The sequence below is a fragment of the Terrapene carolina genome, unplaced genomic scaffold (genome assembly GCF_002925995.2).
Source record: "Terrapene carolina triunguis isolate 2854851 unplaced genomic scaffold, T_m_triunguis-2.0 Scaffold66, whole genome shotgun sequence".
Classification (NCBI taxonomy): Eukaryota; Metazoa; Chordata; order Testudines; family Emydidae; genus Terrapene; species Terrapene triunguis.
Window position 1 is genome coordinate 84,240,599 of NW_020664417.1, and position 17,284 is coordinate 84,257,882.

Below are 17,284 nucleotides of genomic sequence, written 5' to 3' on the forward strand. Positions count from 1 at the left end.
TGTATCAGGAAGCATCTGTGGCATAAGAATGCCTATGTTGATTCTATGATGCTCTAGGATCATCTTTCTACTGGGGTGATTCTCTGATGATTTACACATGTTTAATGCCCAAAATAACCTGGCGGTGTAGAAAGAAGTGGCTCATTTGTGCCTAGTTCCTATATAACACTACCAATAGGATTATAAAAGTTTTAAGGTAAATTACAGTTTGTGGTCTGTGACTCTGGTCCCCAACAAAGTGATAAAATCTGACTCCCCTTCCCCACCGCCAAATACAGCTCTCTTTATTTTACTCATTTCCCCTACGAGATCCACCATTCTAAACATTTAATTTAATCTAATCTAAATGCATTAACAAAATCACATGTTTTTTACCTATAAAGGGAGATACTAATGACACATGGAACCTTTAATCTCCAGACCCCTGAGCTGAATCCAGTGAATGTCAGTAATGACAAAAAATAATTATCTAACTGCTGTTCTCTGGCCAATTTGAAGTGAAGTAAGTCTTAGTTCAGCTTCTATTTCACAGAGATCCACCACCTCAAAAACCATAACTGGCACTCTTTTTGTCAGTCTCTGCAGAGCCCAAGGATTGCATAGAGATGGAGGCTGCACTATCTTCTCACCTTACACAATCCATCTCTCCAGCAGTTGTAGCTGATATCCTAAGCTGTACCTGTCCTGTGGTAAAATAGAGAACTTAATTCTCTAATGAACTAAGTGCTTGTAGGGTACTAGGGAGAAAAAATATTTTTTAAGAGTTATAAACTTTGCTACAAGAGCACATTGTGATCGTCAAAAACCGGCCAATTTAACAGATGAAAAGTCACACATTTAACTTTAATTCCTATAAAAAGTTTTCCCATTCTATCCTATAAATCAAATCCTTCATCCTAACACCATTTACCTCACGTAAATTTATTTTTTCTATGAATGTAAAGTCAGGCTCGATGAGGCTCGTTAAGCACTTCATAAAATCTTTCAGAACCTCTTACCTCTTCCCTTTGTTGGCTCTTTTTCATATAATACAACTCGTTGACCATCCAGATTAGATATAGGGACACCAAGATCTAGTGGTTCCTGCTCACCATTCTGAAGTTAGATCACAGTTTGTGTATAATAGAGAAAAACAATGGTTTTCAAAACAACTTGAATGTACAACTTGGTATTTAAAATCGAACACTAGCTAGTACAGTTATACTTCAGTGTACCCCCAAGAATCCTCTGCTATCTTCCCTATAATTTTCAGACCAATACTGTCCATAATTACTTTGATCATTATGGACACGAGTCATTTGTCTGCAGTGTATTATGGATTGGCCAGTCTGACAACCCAATGGTAGACCTATATGCTGTCAACAGTCTGGAGCGGATTTCTGTGCTTTCCAGGTTAGCAGGGACAAGTTTTAATTGCTCTCAAATGACACCCTCTGGCTGACAGAGGAATGGAAAGAATGGACTATGGAAGAGGCTTATGTTCAGCCTTTCTCAGTTGGGATGTTTTGGTCTGAAATGAAGCCTCTGAAAAGGGAGCAGGAATGAGGGGCTCAGAAGGCCAAGACAAAGCAGGCCCAGACAAAGCCATAGTCAAACTATCTGAAGAATGAAGACTATTACTACTGCATATTCTCATCCCAAAACACAGGCAGTTATAGAATAAATTTTCATGCATAAAGATGAGCCTATACTAAATTTCTTGGAATACTCTATACTCTTTTCCAGACAAGCAATACTACAGATTTTACACCAGGGGTGGGCAAACTTTTTAGCCCAAGGGCTGCATCTGGGTATGGAAATTGAATGGCAAGCCATGAATGCTCACAAAATTGGGGGTTGGGATGTCGGAGGGGGCCAGGGATGCAGGCTCTGGGCGGCGCTTATCTCAAGCAGCTCCCAGAAGCAGCGACATGTCCCCCCTCCAGCTCCTACGCAGAGGCACAGCCAGGCAGCTCTGCACGTTGCCCTGTCCGCAGGCGCCGCCCCTGCAGCTCCCATTGGCTGTGGTTCCTGGGCAATAGGAGCTGCGGGGGCCGCACTTGGGGCGGGACAGTGTGTGGAGCCCCCTGACTGCCCCTACACATAGGAGCCGGAGGGGGGACATGCTGCTGCTTCCGGGAGCCGCGCAGAGCGGGGCAAGCCCCCAACCCCACTCCCCGGTGGGAGCTCGAGAGCTGGATTAAAATGTCTGGAGGGCCGGATGCGGCCCTCAAGCCACAGTTCGCCCACCCCTGTTTTACACCAGAAGATACTTACCAGTTTTGCCACAAGTTCATTAAGATTTAAGCCATATTTTGCAACCACAGGCCGTAGAACTTCTGTTACTGGCTTAGTGGGTTTAGCCTTCAAACCAACTGATCTATTGATTGGAACAAGATCCAGCCTGAAACATATCAAATGTTGCAATATGTTTGCTATTCAAATAAACCAAAAGTGAAAAAGTTTGTAATCTAATCAAGGAACCAAATAAAGTGAGTTTGGATACAGTGTAATTCCATTAATAAGCAAAAATCCTCCCCACTCTTCTGCAAGTGCAGAGCACCTTCAGCGCAGTGGAATCATTGCTGTTTCAGTAGACAGAGAGTGAGGAAAAGCCAGGAGCCCACATATATCTGTGGTGACTCCTAGTGTAGCTACACAGAGCCTCCAGTCTTTTTCCTCTCTCCATGGAGGCTACTCAGACCATTATGCTACAGCAGCTGTGGAGTAACTCTGTTCCTGTTCTACTGACTGGTATGTGGGAGAAAAATATTTCCCCTACCTCTCCACAGCATCCAGCCCAGTTACTCAGGCTGGGCAATGGGGAAAGGATTTGAACCATAGCAAAGTCTAATGAAAGTCCCAATTTATCCAACTGAAATGTATAAATTATTATTTCAGATTAAGTAAATTTATGCTCAGGATGATACTGTTTTGTGAGAATAATGACTTTGCTATAAGAGGATTGGTATGAAACAGCAGTAAGAAAGGCTGATAGAATGTTAACCTGTATTAAACATTAATACACTCCTGTTCAGAATCAATTATATCATTTTATAATGCTTTAGTAAAACCACATTTGGAATAAAGTCCCAGTTTAGTTTTAGTCACTTTGTATGAACAAAGATATAGTTAAACTGGGCAGAGTAGTGTGAAGATGATAAACAGAATGGAGGGGCTTACATAGGAGCAGAGCCCCATATACTCTGTGATTCCATGACCACGCAATCCAATTCTTGCCAAAAAGTATGCTCCTGAATCTACACTTTCATTTTTGCCTTTCTAGTCCTTATGCTTATGAAGAACCCTTGAAAACATGAACTGAATGTAACTGATCCAGTGCTGTCTTCCTGAGTTTACAGAGATTGTGAAACAATTGCTTTGAGAGAGGTGAACTACTCCTTACGTTTCAGTTTCAAAGGCTGGCATGGAATCGGCCGGGCTACCTAGGATCACCTCTCCCTCCCACAACCTCCCATGATAGCAGCATTCCATTAGAGCAACAGAAGAGTCAATCAATAAGGGTAGGCTTGTGACCACAGGTGATAGAACCTTCACAGGAAGAAATGAATGATTACTAACCTCACTATATTTGGAGCTAAATGCAGAACTCAACTACCCTTCCCCCAACCCAATTTGCCTACACAATAGTCCCTTTTATTCTCACAGATACATTTTTTAAAACAATCCAAAATCCATAAACCTGCTTCTTAGTGACAGGGAAGGTTCAGACACACACACACACACACACATTGGTCTCTTCTACCTAATGTGAAGAACTCAGATAATGTAGTGCAAGGAGAGCCATATAAGGGCTTTATGTAGCACCACATAAAGACAAAGGGTTCAATTCTGCCATGCTTAAGTCACACTGAATATTACCTAGCTCAATGAGGAATTTCATTGGGACTATTGTGAAGTAAGGTTATTAGAATAAGATAGGCATTTTCCCTGATGAAAGAAAAAATATTCTGCAATCATTTATATAGAGGCAATATGATATATTCTGTCTTATCTATCTATCTCTTTCTTAATGATTCCCAACGTTCTGTTCGCTTTTTTGACTGCCGCTGCACATTGAGTGGATGTTTGATGATGACTAAGGGAGGATATGATAAAGGTCTATAAAATCATGGCTGGCGTGGAGAAACTAAATAAGTAAGTGTTGTTTACTCCTTCTCATAACAGAAGAACTAGAGGTCACCAAATTAAATTAATAGACAGTAGGTTTAAAACAAACAAAAGGAAATATTTTTTCACATAACACACAGTCAACCTATGGAACTCCTTGCCAGAGGATGTTGTGAAGGCCAAGACTATAACAGGGTTCAAAAAAGAACTAGATAAGTTCATGGAGGATAGTTCCATCAATGGCTATTAGCTAGGATGGGCAGGGATGGTGTCCCTAGCCTCTGTTTGCCAGAAGCTGGGAATGGGCAACAGGGGATGAATCACTTGATGATTGCCTGTTCTGTTCATTCCCTCTGAAGCACCTGGCATTGGCTACTATCAGAAGACAGGATACTGGGCAAGATGGACTATTGGTCTGACCCACTATGGCTGTTCTTATGTTCTTAAGTAGTTTCAGATAGTTTAAAAGGTTTTAAAAGGTATTATTATTAGTAGTACTATTTAAAAGGTAGATTAAAGGTCTAGAGAATATGACCTATGAAGGAAGGCTGAAAGAATTGGGTTTGTTTAGTTTGGAAAAGAGAAGACTGAGAGGGGACATGATAGCAGTTTTCAGGTATCTAAAAGGGTATCATAAGGAGGTGGCAGAAAACTTGTTCATCTTAGCCTCTAAGGATAGAGCAAGAAGCAATGGGCTTAAACTGCAGCAAGGGAGGTTTAGGTTGGACATTAGGAAAAAGTTCCTAACAGTCAGGGTGGTTAAACATTGGAATAAACTGCCTAGGGAGGTTGTGGAATCTCCATCTCTGGAGATATTTAAGACTAGGTTAGATAAATGTCTATCAGGGATGATCTAGACAGTATTTGATACTGCCATGAGGGCAGGGGACCGGACTGGATGACCTCTCTAGATCCCTTCCAGTCCTAGAGTCTATGAATCTACTAGCTCAAAAAATGTATATGTAGCAGATGAATATGTTCTAAAATCATTATTTTTAAAAAATACAGATAAATGCTGATGGCATTAATTTTTATTTGAATTCAGCACGGTCAAAAGAGATATTTCCTCAGATAAGAAAATGAAGTACAACATTAAGGGACACATTCTTGTTTGAGAGATTAAGTTTTAAAACGTTGGCCAAAACTGATGTTTTTAAAGACATAGTATATGTCTACCTCTTAAAAGTTACATTGATAGAAGTGAATCACATTGCAATCTCCATATTTCAATGGGGAACTGAGTTACAGAGAGACTAAGTGACATCCCAAGGTCACACAAGGAGACAATGGTGGAGCAGGGAATTAAACCCAGGTCTTGTAAATTGCAGTCTAGCACTCTAACCTCTAGACCATCCTTACTGAACTCAGTCAAGCACATAATCACAATGGTATCTAGGTGGTCATATACAATTAAGGCTTGTATCTATCTTGATCAAAAAGAATTATACTATTTAGTGCTATATTTAGCCACCACTGCTTATGAGGATTTAAATTTTGTATGCAATGGATCTTGTAATGAATTCCATGCCTCTTACTATGAAAAGGCCTGTGAAAAGAGGTATGGTAATTCAGGAAAGCATTCCTGATCAGAAAAGATGCTTACGTAAATGCTTAACTTTACGCACACGCTTAAGTGTTTTCCTGGGTCAGAGCCTAAGAAAGACAAGCCTCAGCCCATTCATGCCCTTATAGGTTAGACTAGGAATTTGAACTGGACTGTTAAAATTAAACTTCTCAGGTGAATAAGGACTACTTGCCTGAGCAAGAATTTGCAGTATTGTGCCCGTATAGTCTACACATATTGACCAAAGGTGTTAGCAGTAATGTATCTGATTCAGGAAAAATAGTTTCTCCCATTTCCAGGCTCAGAAGGAGTTGCCTGGCAGCCAGTCATTTTTCAGCATGGACACCAAGGCCATTCCATCCTCTCCCCTCCCTGCAAAAATGGGTCTTTGGCAGAAGAGAGGGAAATATATCTTACAGTCTAGTTCAGCAAATCCTGTAGTGGCCTGCTAGAATTGTTTCCTGTGTTACTCTGCTGCAGGTTGCTCTCCAACCCCAATGTCCTTTTCTTAGCATTCCAACCAGCAAGAAGAACCTGTCGGTCACTACTGTGGGAGCGTGTGTGACTGGTGTCATTTGGGGAAGGGGAGGGGAGGGTGATGAGTTGGGGTGAGAAGCGGGAAAGATTAATGGAATACTTTCTTCTAAAGCAGTAATGGAAGGAAGAGCATGTTAAGGAGTATAGGGAAGAGCAAGAAACAAAGATGTGAGAAACAGAGTGAAAGTCTGAGGAAGGAGGAACTTCAGTAGGAATTGTGGCTGCTGAGCATGTCTGAAAAAGGAGAAGTTACTCAACTTATGCAATAACAATGGTTCTTTGAGATGTGTGTCCTTATGGGTGCTCCACCATTGGTGTGCTTGTGTCCCTGGGCTGCTGATCGGAGACCTTCAGTAGCAGAGTCTGTTAGGCCAGCATATGCACTGTTTCTCCTTGTGCTACACCACGAGGCTAGTCAGTGCCCGTGGGCTAACCCCTCTCAGTTCCCTCTCTACTATAGAATCATTGACAAGAACTCTGAAGTAGAGGGAGGAGGGTGGGTTGTGGAACACCCATAGGGACACACATCTCGAAGAACCATCATTACTGCACAAGGTGAGTAACTTCTTTTTCTTCAAGCAGTGTCCTATGGGTGCTCCACTGTAGGTGACTCCCAAGCAGTACCCCCTTCAGGAGGGCTGGGACGTTGGAGTTGGGTCAGTTACTGATGACAGTTCTGTGGAGCCAAAGATGGCATCAGAGGCAGAGTCCCCAGTGATCACAGTGTTCTACAAAAGTGTGGACTGAGGCCCATGTCATTGCTCTACAGATCTCTGAGATAGGGACATTCTTGAAAAAGGCGACACTCATGACAAGATCGATCTTGTGCAGTTTGTACGAATCGAGCCTCAAGGAGTCATACTGCGAATTTGGTAACACCGTCAAATGCAATTCGAGACCCACTTAGAGAGCTTTCGGATTGACATTGCTGAGCCCTTGGATCTTTCTGCAATGGAGAGGAAAAGTTGAGGGGAATTCCCGAAGACCCTTGTCTCATCAAGGTAGAAGGCCAGGGCTCTCCTGACATCTAGGGTATGAAGTGTAGCCCTCTTGTTGTCTTGGTGAGGCTTGGGGTAGAAGATTGCAAGGTGAATCAATTGATTCATCTGAAATGGAGAGATTACCTTAGGGATGAATTTTGGACATGGCCTGAGCGTAACCTTGTCCAAAAAGAATACTGTGTAGGGTGGATGTGCCATCAGGACTGCTATCTCTCCTATTCTCCTGGCTGAGGTAATCGCTATCAAGAAGGCTGTCATTGATGGGTACGTCAGCAAACAGGTGGTCATGGGTTCAAAGGGAGGCCTAATCAGCCCTTTCAGTACCAGTTTTAGGTCCCACAAGGGGATAGGAAGTCAAGGCTGAAGGAAGAGGTCTATTATACCTTTGAGGAACCTTTCTGTGGTTGGACGTGACAGCACTGAATACCTCTCTACAGGTTGGTGAAAGTTTGTTTTAGCTGCTAGATGGACCCTAAGAGAGTTTAGGGATAATCCTGACTTTATAAGGATCAGAGCATAATCTAGGATGTGTGGAAGAGTCACGGATGTTGCGGAGATTTGTTGGGACATGCACCAAATCTGAAACCTGGACCATTTCTGCAGGTAAGTTTGTCGTGTGGAGGACTTTCTACTGTGCAGTTGAACCTCTTGTACTTCCCTTGAGCAGGAGCTCTCTAGGTGTTGGAACCAAGCAGGAGGCATGCTTTGAGGTAAAGAATCCCCAAGTTGGGATGCAGAGTACACCCTTTGTCCTGTGATAGGAGGTGCGGAATGATTGGGAGGGAGATTAATTGGCACATCACGAGCTGTGCTAGGTAAGGGTATCAGGTCTGTCTTGGCCAAGTAGGAACAATCAGAATGCCATGAGCTCTGTTCCTTTTTATTTTTAGCAGGACCTTCAGCAGTAGAGGAAATGGAGGAAAGGTGTAAAGAAGGTCCTTGTCCCATGGGAGGAAAAGAGCATTGACCAGCGAGCACTGTTTATCCCCACCCTAGAGCAGTAGTATGGACATTTCTTATTCTGGTAAGTGGCAAACAAGTATGTAGACAGTGTTCCCCATTATGTGAATAGTTCGTGGAGTGCATCTCCCACTTGTGATCGTGTGGAAATTTGCGACTGAGATTGTCTGCTATTGAGTTCTGTGTGCCTGGGAGGTAAGCTGTGGACAGAGTAATGTTGTTGGAGATGTAACAGTTCCATAATCTCACTTCCTCCATTCATAGATAGGGCAACCTGGTCCTCACCATACCAATAATGTAGTACATGCAGGCTATGTTGTCTGCTAGGATCTTTGTGTGTGATCCTGCAATCAGCGGAAGGAAATGGGCACAGATGTTCCTGACTGCTCTCAATGAGATTGATGCATCTCCACAGGTGCCATTTGCTTGCATCATGAGGCCGTTTAAATGCATGCCCCACACTATGAGCGACGATGGTGATGTCTGCGAGAAGGAGATCCTTTTGCACACCTTCTCTGGGTTCTTCCACCAGTCTAAGGAGTTTTTGATCCTGGTGGGTAGTGACAGGGGTTTGTCAAACGTGCCTCTGTTCAGTCTGTAAACCGAACTGAACCACAGTTGGAGGCATCACATATGAATCCTGGCATGTAGTATCATGGCCATGCCTGCTGCCATATGTCCCAAGAGTTGGAGGCAGAGCCTGGCCAGTATTTGTGGGCTGCATTGAATGGTGTCTATGAGTGAAATCAGGGATAGGAACCTGTGTTGAGGTAGAAGGGCTTTGGTCTGCAAAGCGTTGAGGTCAGCCCCCTTGAATTCCAGATGTTGCACTGGAGTGAGGGTTGACTTCTGGGTGTTTATCTGTAGACCCAGCTCTATGAACAAGTGTATCATAGTGTCGATGACTTGGTGAGCCTTCTGGAGAGATTGGGCTATGAGTAGACAATCGTCCAGGTATGGGTAAATCATTATTCCTAGCATGTGTAAATGAGCAGCTACCACTGAGAGAACTTTGAAAAATACTCTCAGGTCCGATGAGAGCCTGTAGGGGAGGACTCTGAATTGGTAATGGTCATGAACCTCTGAGCTGGTAGGATTGAGATGTGAAAGTAGGTTCACAGAGGTCGAAGGCCAAAAAACAGTCTCCCTGTTCCAATGCTGGAATGATCAATCGGGTGACCATCTTGAACTTCTGAGCCTTGACAAACTTGTTGAGAGCTCTGAGATCTAGTATGGGTCTCCAACCTCCCTTCCTTTGGTTATTAGGAAATAACAAGAGTAGAACCCCTTGCCTCATAAATGTTGAGGCACTGGTTCTATGGCTCCTAACTGGAGGAGGAGATCTATCTCTGGTTGTAGTAAACTCTCATGAGAAAGGTCCCTGAAGAGGGATGGGAAAGGGTGTTGTGGAGGTGGTATGGATGGAGTACCCGAACCAGATGATTCTAAGACCCATCGGGTCTGACGTTATGCGTTCCCAGGCACTGCAGAACGCCGCCAATCAGTGGCCAAATTGGTGTACAATGATGGTCAGTTGAGTCAGTCGGGGGGTGGGGCCACATACAGCCTGTGCTGGGATTGGGGACTAAATAGTATCTTTTGCCCTGGTGTATAGATACCCAGAGACCCGAAGGTAGCCCTGAAATCCTTCAGGGCATAAAGGTAGGCGTTGGTCTTTTTGGCAAAGACCTTCATGTCCTCAAAGGGAAGATCTTCCACCGTGGACTGCACCTCTTTCGGGAATCGCAACAAGTGGCGCCATGATGCCTGTCACATCACCACTGCTGTGGAGACTGCCCTAGCTGACATGTCGGTGGTGTCGAGGGCTGATTGCAGTGATGTTTTTGATATTAATTGCCCTTCCTGGATGATGGCTTTGAAGGATTCCCGATGTACCTCTGGCAGCTTTTCAATAAAATCATTACATTTATTGTAATTTATGTAATAGTATTTGGACGTGAGCGCCTGATAGTTGGCAATATGGATCTATAAGGTGGCCGAGGAATACACCTTTCTACCGAAAAGATCAAGGCGCTTCCTATCCCTATTATAGGGCATAGCTCTGGACCGGTGCTATTGGCCATGGAAATTGACAGCATCCACCACAATGTAGTTGGGTGGTCGGTGGGAAAATAGGAATTCCGATTCCTTGGCAGGGATATAATATTTTTTCTCTGCTCATTTGCAAGTTAACACCACTGATGCTGGGTTTGCCAGGTCTAAAATGGCTTCATTAATTGGGAGTCAATCTTTGAGAAGGACAAAGAATACATGATATCAAGGAGCTGATGGTGGGCATCTTTGACCTCCTCTAGTAGTATGTAGTGGGTGTCCGCTGCCCTCTTTGCCAGCTCCAGGAAAAGATGGAAGCCGTCTATCAGAGATGGTGGGGGAGGCATGACCTCCAGTGGAGCACCCATAGGGACACTACTTGAAGAAGAATCAGGCCATTTGTTTAGCTGCCTACAGATGCATATCTGAGTTTGTTTGCCCTCATTGGTTTACATTAGACCATCACACAACGTTTATTTGGTTTTTTTTCCTGGAATCATGTACTCTATCTAATTTGGGTTTTCTGAATATAGCAACAGTCTGCCTTGAATTTCTCTTAGATTATTACAAGTTGGATATTGTGCATTATTCAAAGGGCAAACTTTTCCCAGATTTAAGAGGGTCTCAGATATAATTTATGTTCTCAGTGTTTTAAAGAACCAATGACCTTCCTACAGGTAACATACAGACAAAGATGTATTTTTTTTTTAAAGATAAGGATAAATTCAAGGAGGGAAGCCCAAATTTTAAAATATAATTTGTATACATGGACATATACCCAGACTTTAGATAAGTAATTTCACAAGTACAGTAACACAAGTATCTAGCTCTTAAATAGCACTTTCCATCAGTAGATCTCAAAGCTCCTTACAAAGAAGGTAAGCATCATTATCTCCTGTGATGGCAGACCAGATGCCAGCTCATTTCAAGGCTTCTAGGCCTCACTGAACACTGACAAATGCACAACTGGAAATCAGTCTGGCTTACTTGTATGTTAGTACCGTTAAAATAGGTAACAGATTTATAGAGATGTATTTAGTTTTTGGACTTTATGAAATGCTTGTAAATTGCTGCTTGCATTAATCTCATTTATAATACCTGCATCCTATGTTATAAGGTAATATTTAAGCGTAAGCTCTGTACCTATAAAAGTGTTTGCTCTAAAACTGTAAACCCCCACAGTCAGGAAAGAAGTATTACCAAGTGTGAAATACTAGTTTACCAAAAGAGGTATCATCTCCTCTCCAACCCTTTGGTCCATAGACACCAGACAAGCCATTGTGGAACATCAGGGGACAAAAGTGTTTGTTGATTGCTCCCCCAACACCTATGTGGAGGAGACGTGCACAAATGCTCATCCCATCCACTTGAGTTCTGGGGAAAGGGAATAAAAATCCCTGTCAAGAAGAAATTGTTATCCCTGTGCTACTTGGATTTCAGGGAGAGGGCAATATTTCTAAGCATAAGCAAGCGATCCCCAGCTGTTTAGCTTGGGTTAGCCCAAAAGGACATATACAGCTTGCACATTACAGCAACTTCTATTATGTTTTGGAATCTAAGGCTATGTCTACACTGCACTTTTGTCGTTAAAACTTTTGTCAGTCAAGGGTTTGAAAAAAACCCCACCCCTGACCAGCAAAAGTTTTAACGACAAAAAGCACCGGTGTGGACAGCGCTTTGTCAGTGGGAGAGCATCTCCTGCCAACAAAGCTACCGCCCCTTGCTGGGGGTGGTTTTATTATGTTGGCAGGACAGCTCTCTCCTGCCGACAAAGAGTGGCTACACTGTGTGCCTTACAGCAGCAAGGCTTTAGTGGCACAGCTGTAAACTGCACAGTGTAGACATAGCCTTAGACGGGGGGGAGGGATAACTCAGCGGTTTGAGCATTGGCTTGCTAAACCCAGGGTTGTGAGTTCAATCCTTGAGGGGGCCACTTAGGGATCTGGGGCAAAATCAGTACTCGGTCCTACTAGTGAAGGCAGGGGGCCGGACTCAGTGACCTTTCAGGGTCCCTTCCACTTCTATGAGATAGGTATATCTCCATATATTTACTGCAACTCATAAATCTTTAGACAGTTTATTATAGGATTGACTATAAACGTTGTCTTTGGTGTGAGATCTGAGGTACAATTGACCTGGGGTAAGTGACTAGTCCTTTGGGACTGGGAGTAATCTGAATATTGTTGTGGTTTTTGGTGTAAGAGACCATCTATCACAAAGGCAAATTTGCCTGGGTGGCAAGATAGACTGAAGTATCATAAGGGACTGTCTGTGACTCCATGTTAAAGCTGTTAAAGTGCTTGAGGAGTTCACACTTAATACGTGGTTGGTGAAATCTAAGTATAGAACTCACAACCAGTTTGGGGTTTGTACTGTGGTTTGTAATAGTCTGCCCTGAGGTTTTGCACACATGTTCATGGGTCACTCCAGGCAGCCTGACATTCCCATTTTACAGACAGGGAAACAGACACAGCATACCAAATGTTATTCTGTGTTACACTCATTTTTATTTTATTCCACAGACATAACTCAGAATGCATTCTGGCCCATTTACATTAGCTGGAGTGTAAAATGTCACAAAAAGATAATATTTTTCTCTTACCGAAATAAAGTACGTTTTTCTAAACGTAGATCCCGAGAATCCAAGATGCTACTGTCTTGATGCAATACAAGTGGCTATAGAGCATACGGTTGGAACAAAAGAAGAGAAAATATGTTAAACAGGGAACATGTCACTTGTTATGTATCATTTAACAATATGTAACAGCTGTGCAAAACAAAAAAAGCAATTTTAAAATTAGCCAAGGAAGAGAGACAGAACAATTATTAAGCTTTGTGTGTATGGCTATTATTGTATTAATTTACAGCAAGCAACATGATTCTCTTTTTCTCTGGATAGTTCCAAAAGATGTAGGGGCCAATCCTGTGAGGCACTTAGCAATTCCCTACTCCCATTAAAGTCAATGGGTATTGAGAGTTCTCATCATCTCATACAAGGCCTGGGCATTTAAACATAAGGGGGTGAACAAACAGAATGATACATCAGAAAATACGACAAAATAATGTTGGCAGAAAGATTTAAAAAAAAAAAAAGATTATTTTACAAGGAAGACAAGTAAATTAGGATCATTAGTCTGATCTCTTGCATAACACAAGACAAAATCTGCATCAAGCCCATAACTTTTTTGAACCATAGCATCTTTTACCAAGATATCCAGTTCGGATTTAAAGACTTCAAATGATAGAGAATCCATCCCCTCGCTTCATAAATTGTTCCAATGGTTAAATACCCTCACTGTTAAAAAAAAATACACCTTATTTCTGATCTGAATTTGTCTAGCTTCAGCTTTCAATCACTGGATCTTGTTATGCCTTTTTCTGTCAGATTAAAGAGCTGTCTATCAAAAATTTCTTCTCCATGTAGATACTGTAGGCTGTTATCAAGTCACTGCTTAAACTTCTCTCAGACACACTAAACAGACTGAAGTTCTTAATCTCCTCCCTCTAAGGCATGTTTTCCAGACCTCAAATCTTCTTGTAGCTCTCTCCTGAACCCTTTCCAATTTTTCAATATCCTTTTTAAAATGTAGTATCAGAAATGGACACAATATTCCAGTAATGATCTCACTAATATTTTTCCATTGAGCAACACACACAAATCCTCTTATCGTCAATGTGAAGTCTGAATACAAAGAGGTAGAGTATTCCCCTAAATAATCAATAATCCCACATTAGTAAACTGACTAGGAAGTCTGAATTTTTTTTAAAAAGTATAGGAACATACATACCTTGTCTCCTCCAACTAAAAAAAGGTCTACTGCAGCTATGTTAATGCCATGTTTCTCACAGAGCCCAGATAACATCTCTTTGACTGAGAATCCTGATTTAACAACCATTTTACAGGATGAGCCATCTGGAAGGTTTATACAGCAGTATTTTGAGGATTTCTCTTTATCAGGTACAGATGCAGATAACCGAGAGGCATCAGACTTGTCAGAAACAAAAATGAAAGTTAAGAACAAACACACAATATTACAGTCCAACAAATCAAATAAAGCAAGGGAACACACTTTTAACCATGTTTGAGGTTTATCCTTCCTTCAAAATCTTTCTATTACCAGGTAATTTTTTTAGAACTATTTCAATTTAAGACAAAGACACTACCACAGACCAAACTTCACAAATCTAAACATACTTTAAGTGCAGCCACCCCTGGAGGGAGAATTCAGACCAGGGGGAAAGCAGGAGGCAGTACCACACTGCCTTCCCTGAAGTTTCCACTAGAGCAGCATTTCTCAAACTGGGGTCGGCGGACCCCTGGGTGTCCCCGAGCATACTCTCAGGGGTCTGCGGGCCCTGCTGATCAACTCCTTCCCCTCCAGAGGCAAAGTGGGGCTAAGGCAGGCTCCCTACCTGCCCTGGCTACGCGCTGCTCCCGGAAGCGGCCAGCATCCCCCTGCAACCTCTGGGGGAGGAACTGCTGGGAACTGCCCCACCAAATTCACTGTTCAATTTGGTAAATTGCATGGTCAGAGGACTTTAAAAATCTTACATTTCACGGCTTTAGATATTTAAATCTGAAATTTCACGGTGTTGTAACTGTGGGGGTCCTGACCCAAACAGAGGTCGTGGGGGCAGTTGCAAGGCTATTGTAGGGGGTCACGATATTGCCATCTTTACTTCTGCACTGCTGCTGGCAGCAGGGCTGCCTTCAGAGCTGGCTCCCAGCCAGCAGCCATGGAGCTTCCTACAGCCGGGCAAAGATCCCAGAGGTGGGTCTGACCTGGCCCCGGGAGTGGCCTGTGCAAGGGAAGAGAAAGTCCTGTCCCTCCCTAGCCTGGCTGGGACTAGCAGCTAGAGCCCAGTGCACAGTAGGAGCCCCCAGCTGGGGTGCCCCAGCCCAACCCCGGGTCCAGTGCCCGCCGTGACCACGGCGCCATGGGCAGTCGCCCACCTATAAGGCTGGCACTGCTCCCCCCAAAAGTGATGACCCTCTCTCATACCATGCGACTCTCGCTTCTGCGCTGCTGTTGGTGGTGCTGCCTTCAGAGCTGTGTGCCTGGCCAGAAGCCACAGCTCTCCGGCCACCCAGCTCTGAACGCAGCACAGAAATATGGATGTCAATCCCGCAACCCTCCTACAGTAGCCAGATTTCATGAGGAAAACCAGATTTCACAGTTCGTGATGCGTTTTTCACGGCTGTGAATTTGGTAAGGCCCTAATTATAGCCACATAAAAATCATCTTAGTACACACAAAGTATCAAAAGAGACAACTCCATTACATTGTTTTTACAAGGTAATATTTTGAAGTATTTAATAAACACTCAATTTAAATGGATGCTACAAATATGGCTCTGCACGGTTTACTTCTCTGTTTACCCTCTAGCATCACATATATCAACAAGAATCTGTATGATTCTTAAAATCAAATTTGTAGGTCAAAGGGATACTGTGAGGATAAAAAGGGATATTTTAAAATTATATTCTTTTATACGCTTTGTTAAAATTCACTTGAAATCTAGGGTGATATTAAATTTTAAGTTTACTTTTCATCATTTATATTGTTTACTTTGTGCATTTCATTCAGCTTGGACTGTGAAGGTGGAACTACATTGTTTATAACTACTGTGTCTTCACTTCTTGTTTCTCCACATATGACCATGTGTTGCGATGTTTTAGTTGCAAATGCTGCTGGGGAATGCTTCACTCTTTTATCCCTCAAACACTAGGAGCAGAGTCAAGCTATAGTGACCAGAAGAGAGAGGAGGGATACTCAGCTTTGGGGCATCAAGGAAATGAGTTCAAACTCATATATAGTCAAGAGGAAGAGGACCCAAAGAGCCATTCAATAGGCAATTGTTCATAGCAGAGCTTAAGAGCTGCAGTAGCTGGGAGGCAAGGTGGGTCAGTTTGTAGAGAGCTTTAGTGTCCTTGGATTGAAAGACCCTATAAAAGTGCTAACTTTTATTATAATGTCCAAAGGAACAGGAAAGTTGGGGTAGCTAGGAGACAGGATAGCTTGGAGATGGCAGGACAATTTTAAAAAACAGGTATATAAAATGCATAAAAGAGATATTTATCTTTACATTATAAGCAAGATCGTTTAGGATCACAAATAGCACTATAACAGTGATCTTTAAAAAATTTAACTATTCATCTGACAACCTGTTTAAACAACCAGACCCTTATTATTTCACAAAATAAGTATAGCTATAAAATTTTTTTAAAAGTTCAGTCTAAAAAGAATTTGAAATTTACATACAAAGACATATAGACATTTTGTTTATTTATACTATTGCAGAAAAATTGGGCTATTATTGATTCGGGGGGGGGAAGGGATAGCTCAGTGGTTTGAGCATTGGCCTGCTAAACCCAGGGTTGTGAGTTCAATCCTTGAGGGGGCCACTTAGGGATCTGGGGCAAAATCAGTACTTGGTCCTGCTAGTGAAGGCAGGGGGCTGGACTCGATGACCTTTCAGGGTCCCTTCCAGTTCTAGGAGATAAAATAAATTAATGGAGATATCCTATTTAATTTTATTTATTTCCTAGGTAACAATCACTCCCATTTTTTTTTCATTCCTCATACTATTTGATTCTAAGGAGCTGGCCCTTACCAGTTCAAGACTTGCAGCTGATGACATGGAGCCTTGTGATTCACGTCTGCAAAATAGTCCATTGGTCTGCATAGAATCTGAGAGTGGGAAAAGTAGAGTGATAAGTAAAAATGCTTGGTTTTACTGTTCATTAAAGGTGCTACAAAACCTCAAGTCATCTGACTAGAATATTCATTCTCTGATCTGGGAAAGAAAAATTCCAAATCCTTGTACTATCTTCACATGCTGAACATTTAAACATCTTTTAAATGTAATTATTTATTGCTTATATAACACTACAGGTGTTCATGGCTTTTTGCAAGCAGATGAAAAGACAAGGTTTCTGTTCTTGGAGATGATTGCTTACATTTTAAAAAGTGACTACCAATTTACAATACTTTCAAGGTGAGTACCAGATCCCTGAAAATCAGGCTCTTTTAAGGTGTCTCAAGTGGGACACCCAAAA

The 17,284-nt window shown here is 42.4% G+C and overlaps 1 protein-coding gene across 1 annotated transcript in view; it reads right to left on the minus strand.

Moving 5' to 3' along the window:
- Window positions 1-17,284, minus strand: part of RGS12 (regulator of G protein signaling 12) — a 174,815-nt gene that overhangs the window by 13,797 nt on the left and 143,734 nt on the right. Inside the window, exons 10-14 of the mRNA XM_026648073.1 lie at window positions 16,840-16,916; window positions 14,013-14,213; window positions 12,827-12,900; window positions 2,257-2,383; window positions 999-1,095 (exon numbers count right to left, since the gene is read on the minus strand). Of these exons, the coding sequence (XP_026503858.1) occupies window positions 999-1,095; window positions 2,257-2,383; window positions 12,827-12,900; window positions 14,013-14,213; window positions 16,840-16,916 (576 nt within the window). The remainder of the gene's footprint in view (window positions 1-998; window positions 1,096-2,256; window positions 2,384-12,826; window positions 12,901-14,012; window positions 14,214-16,839; window positions 16,917-17,284) is intronic.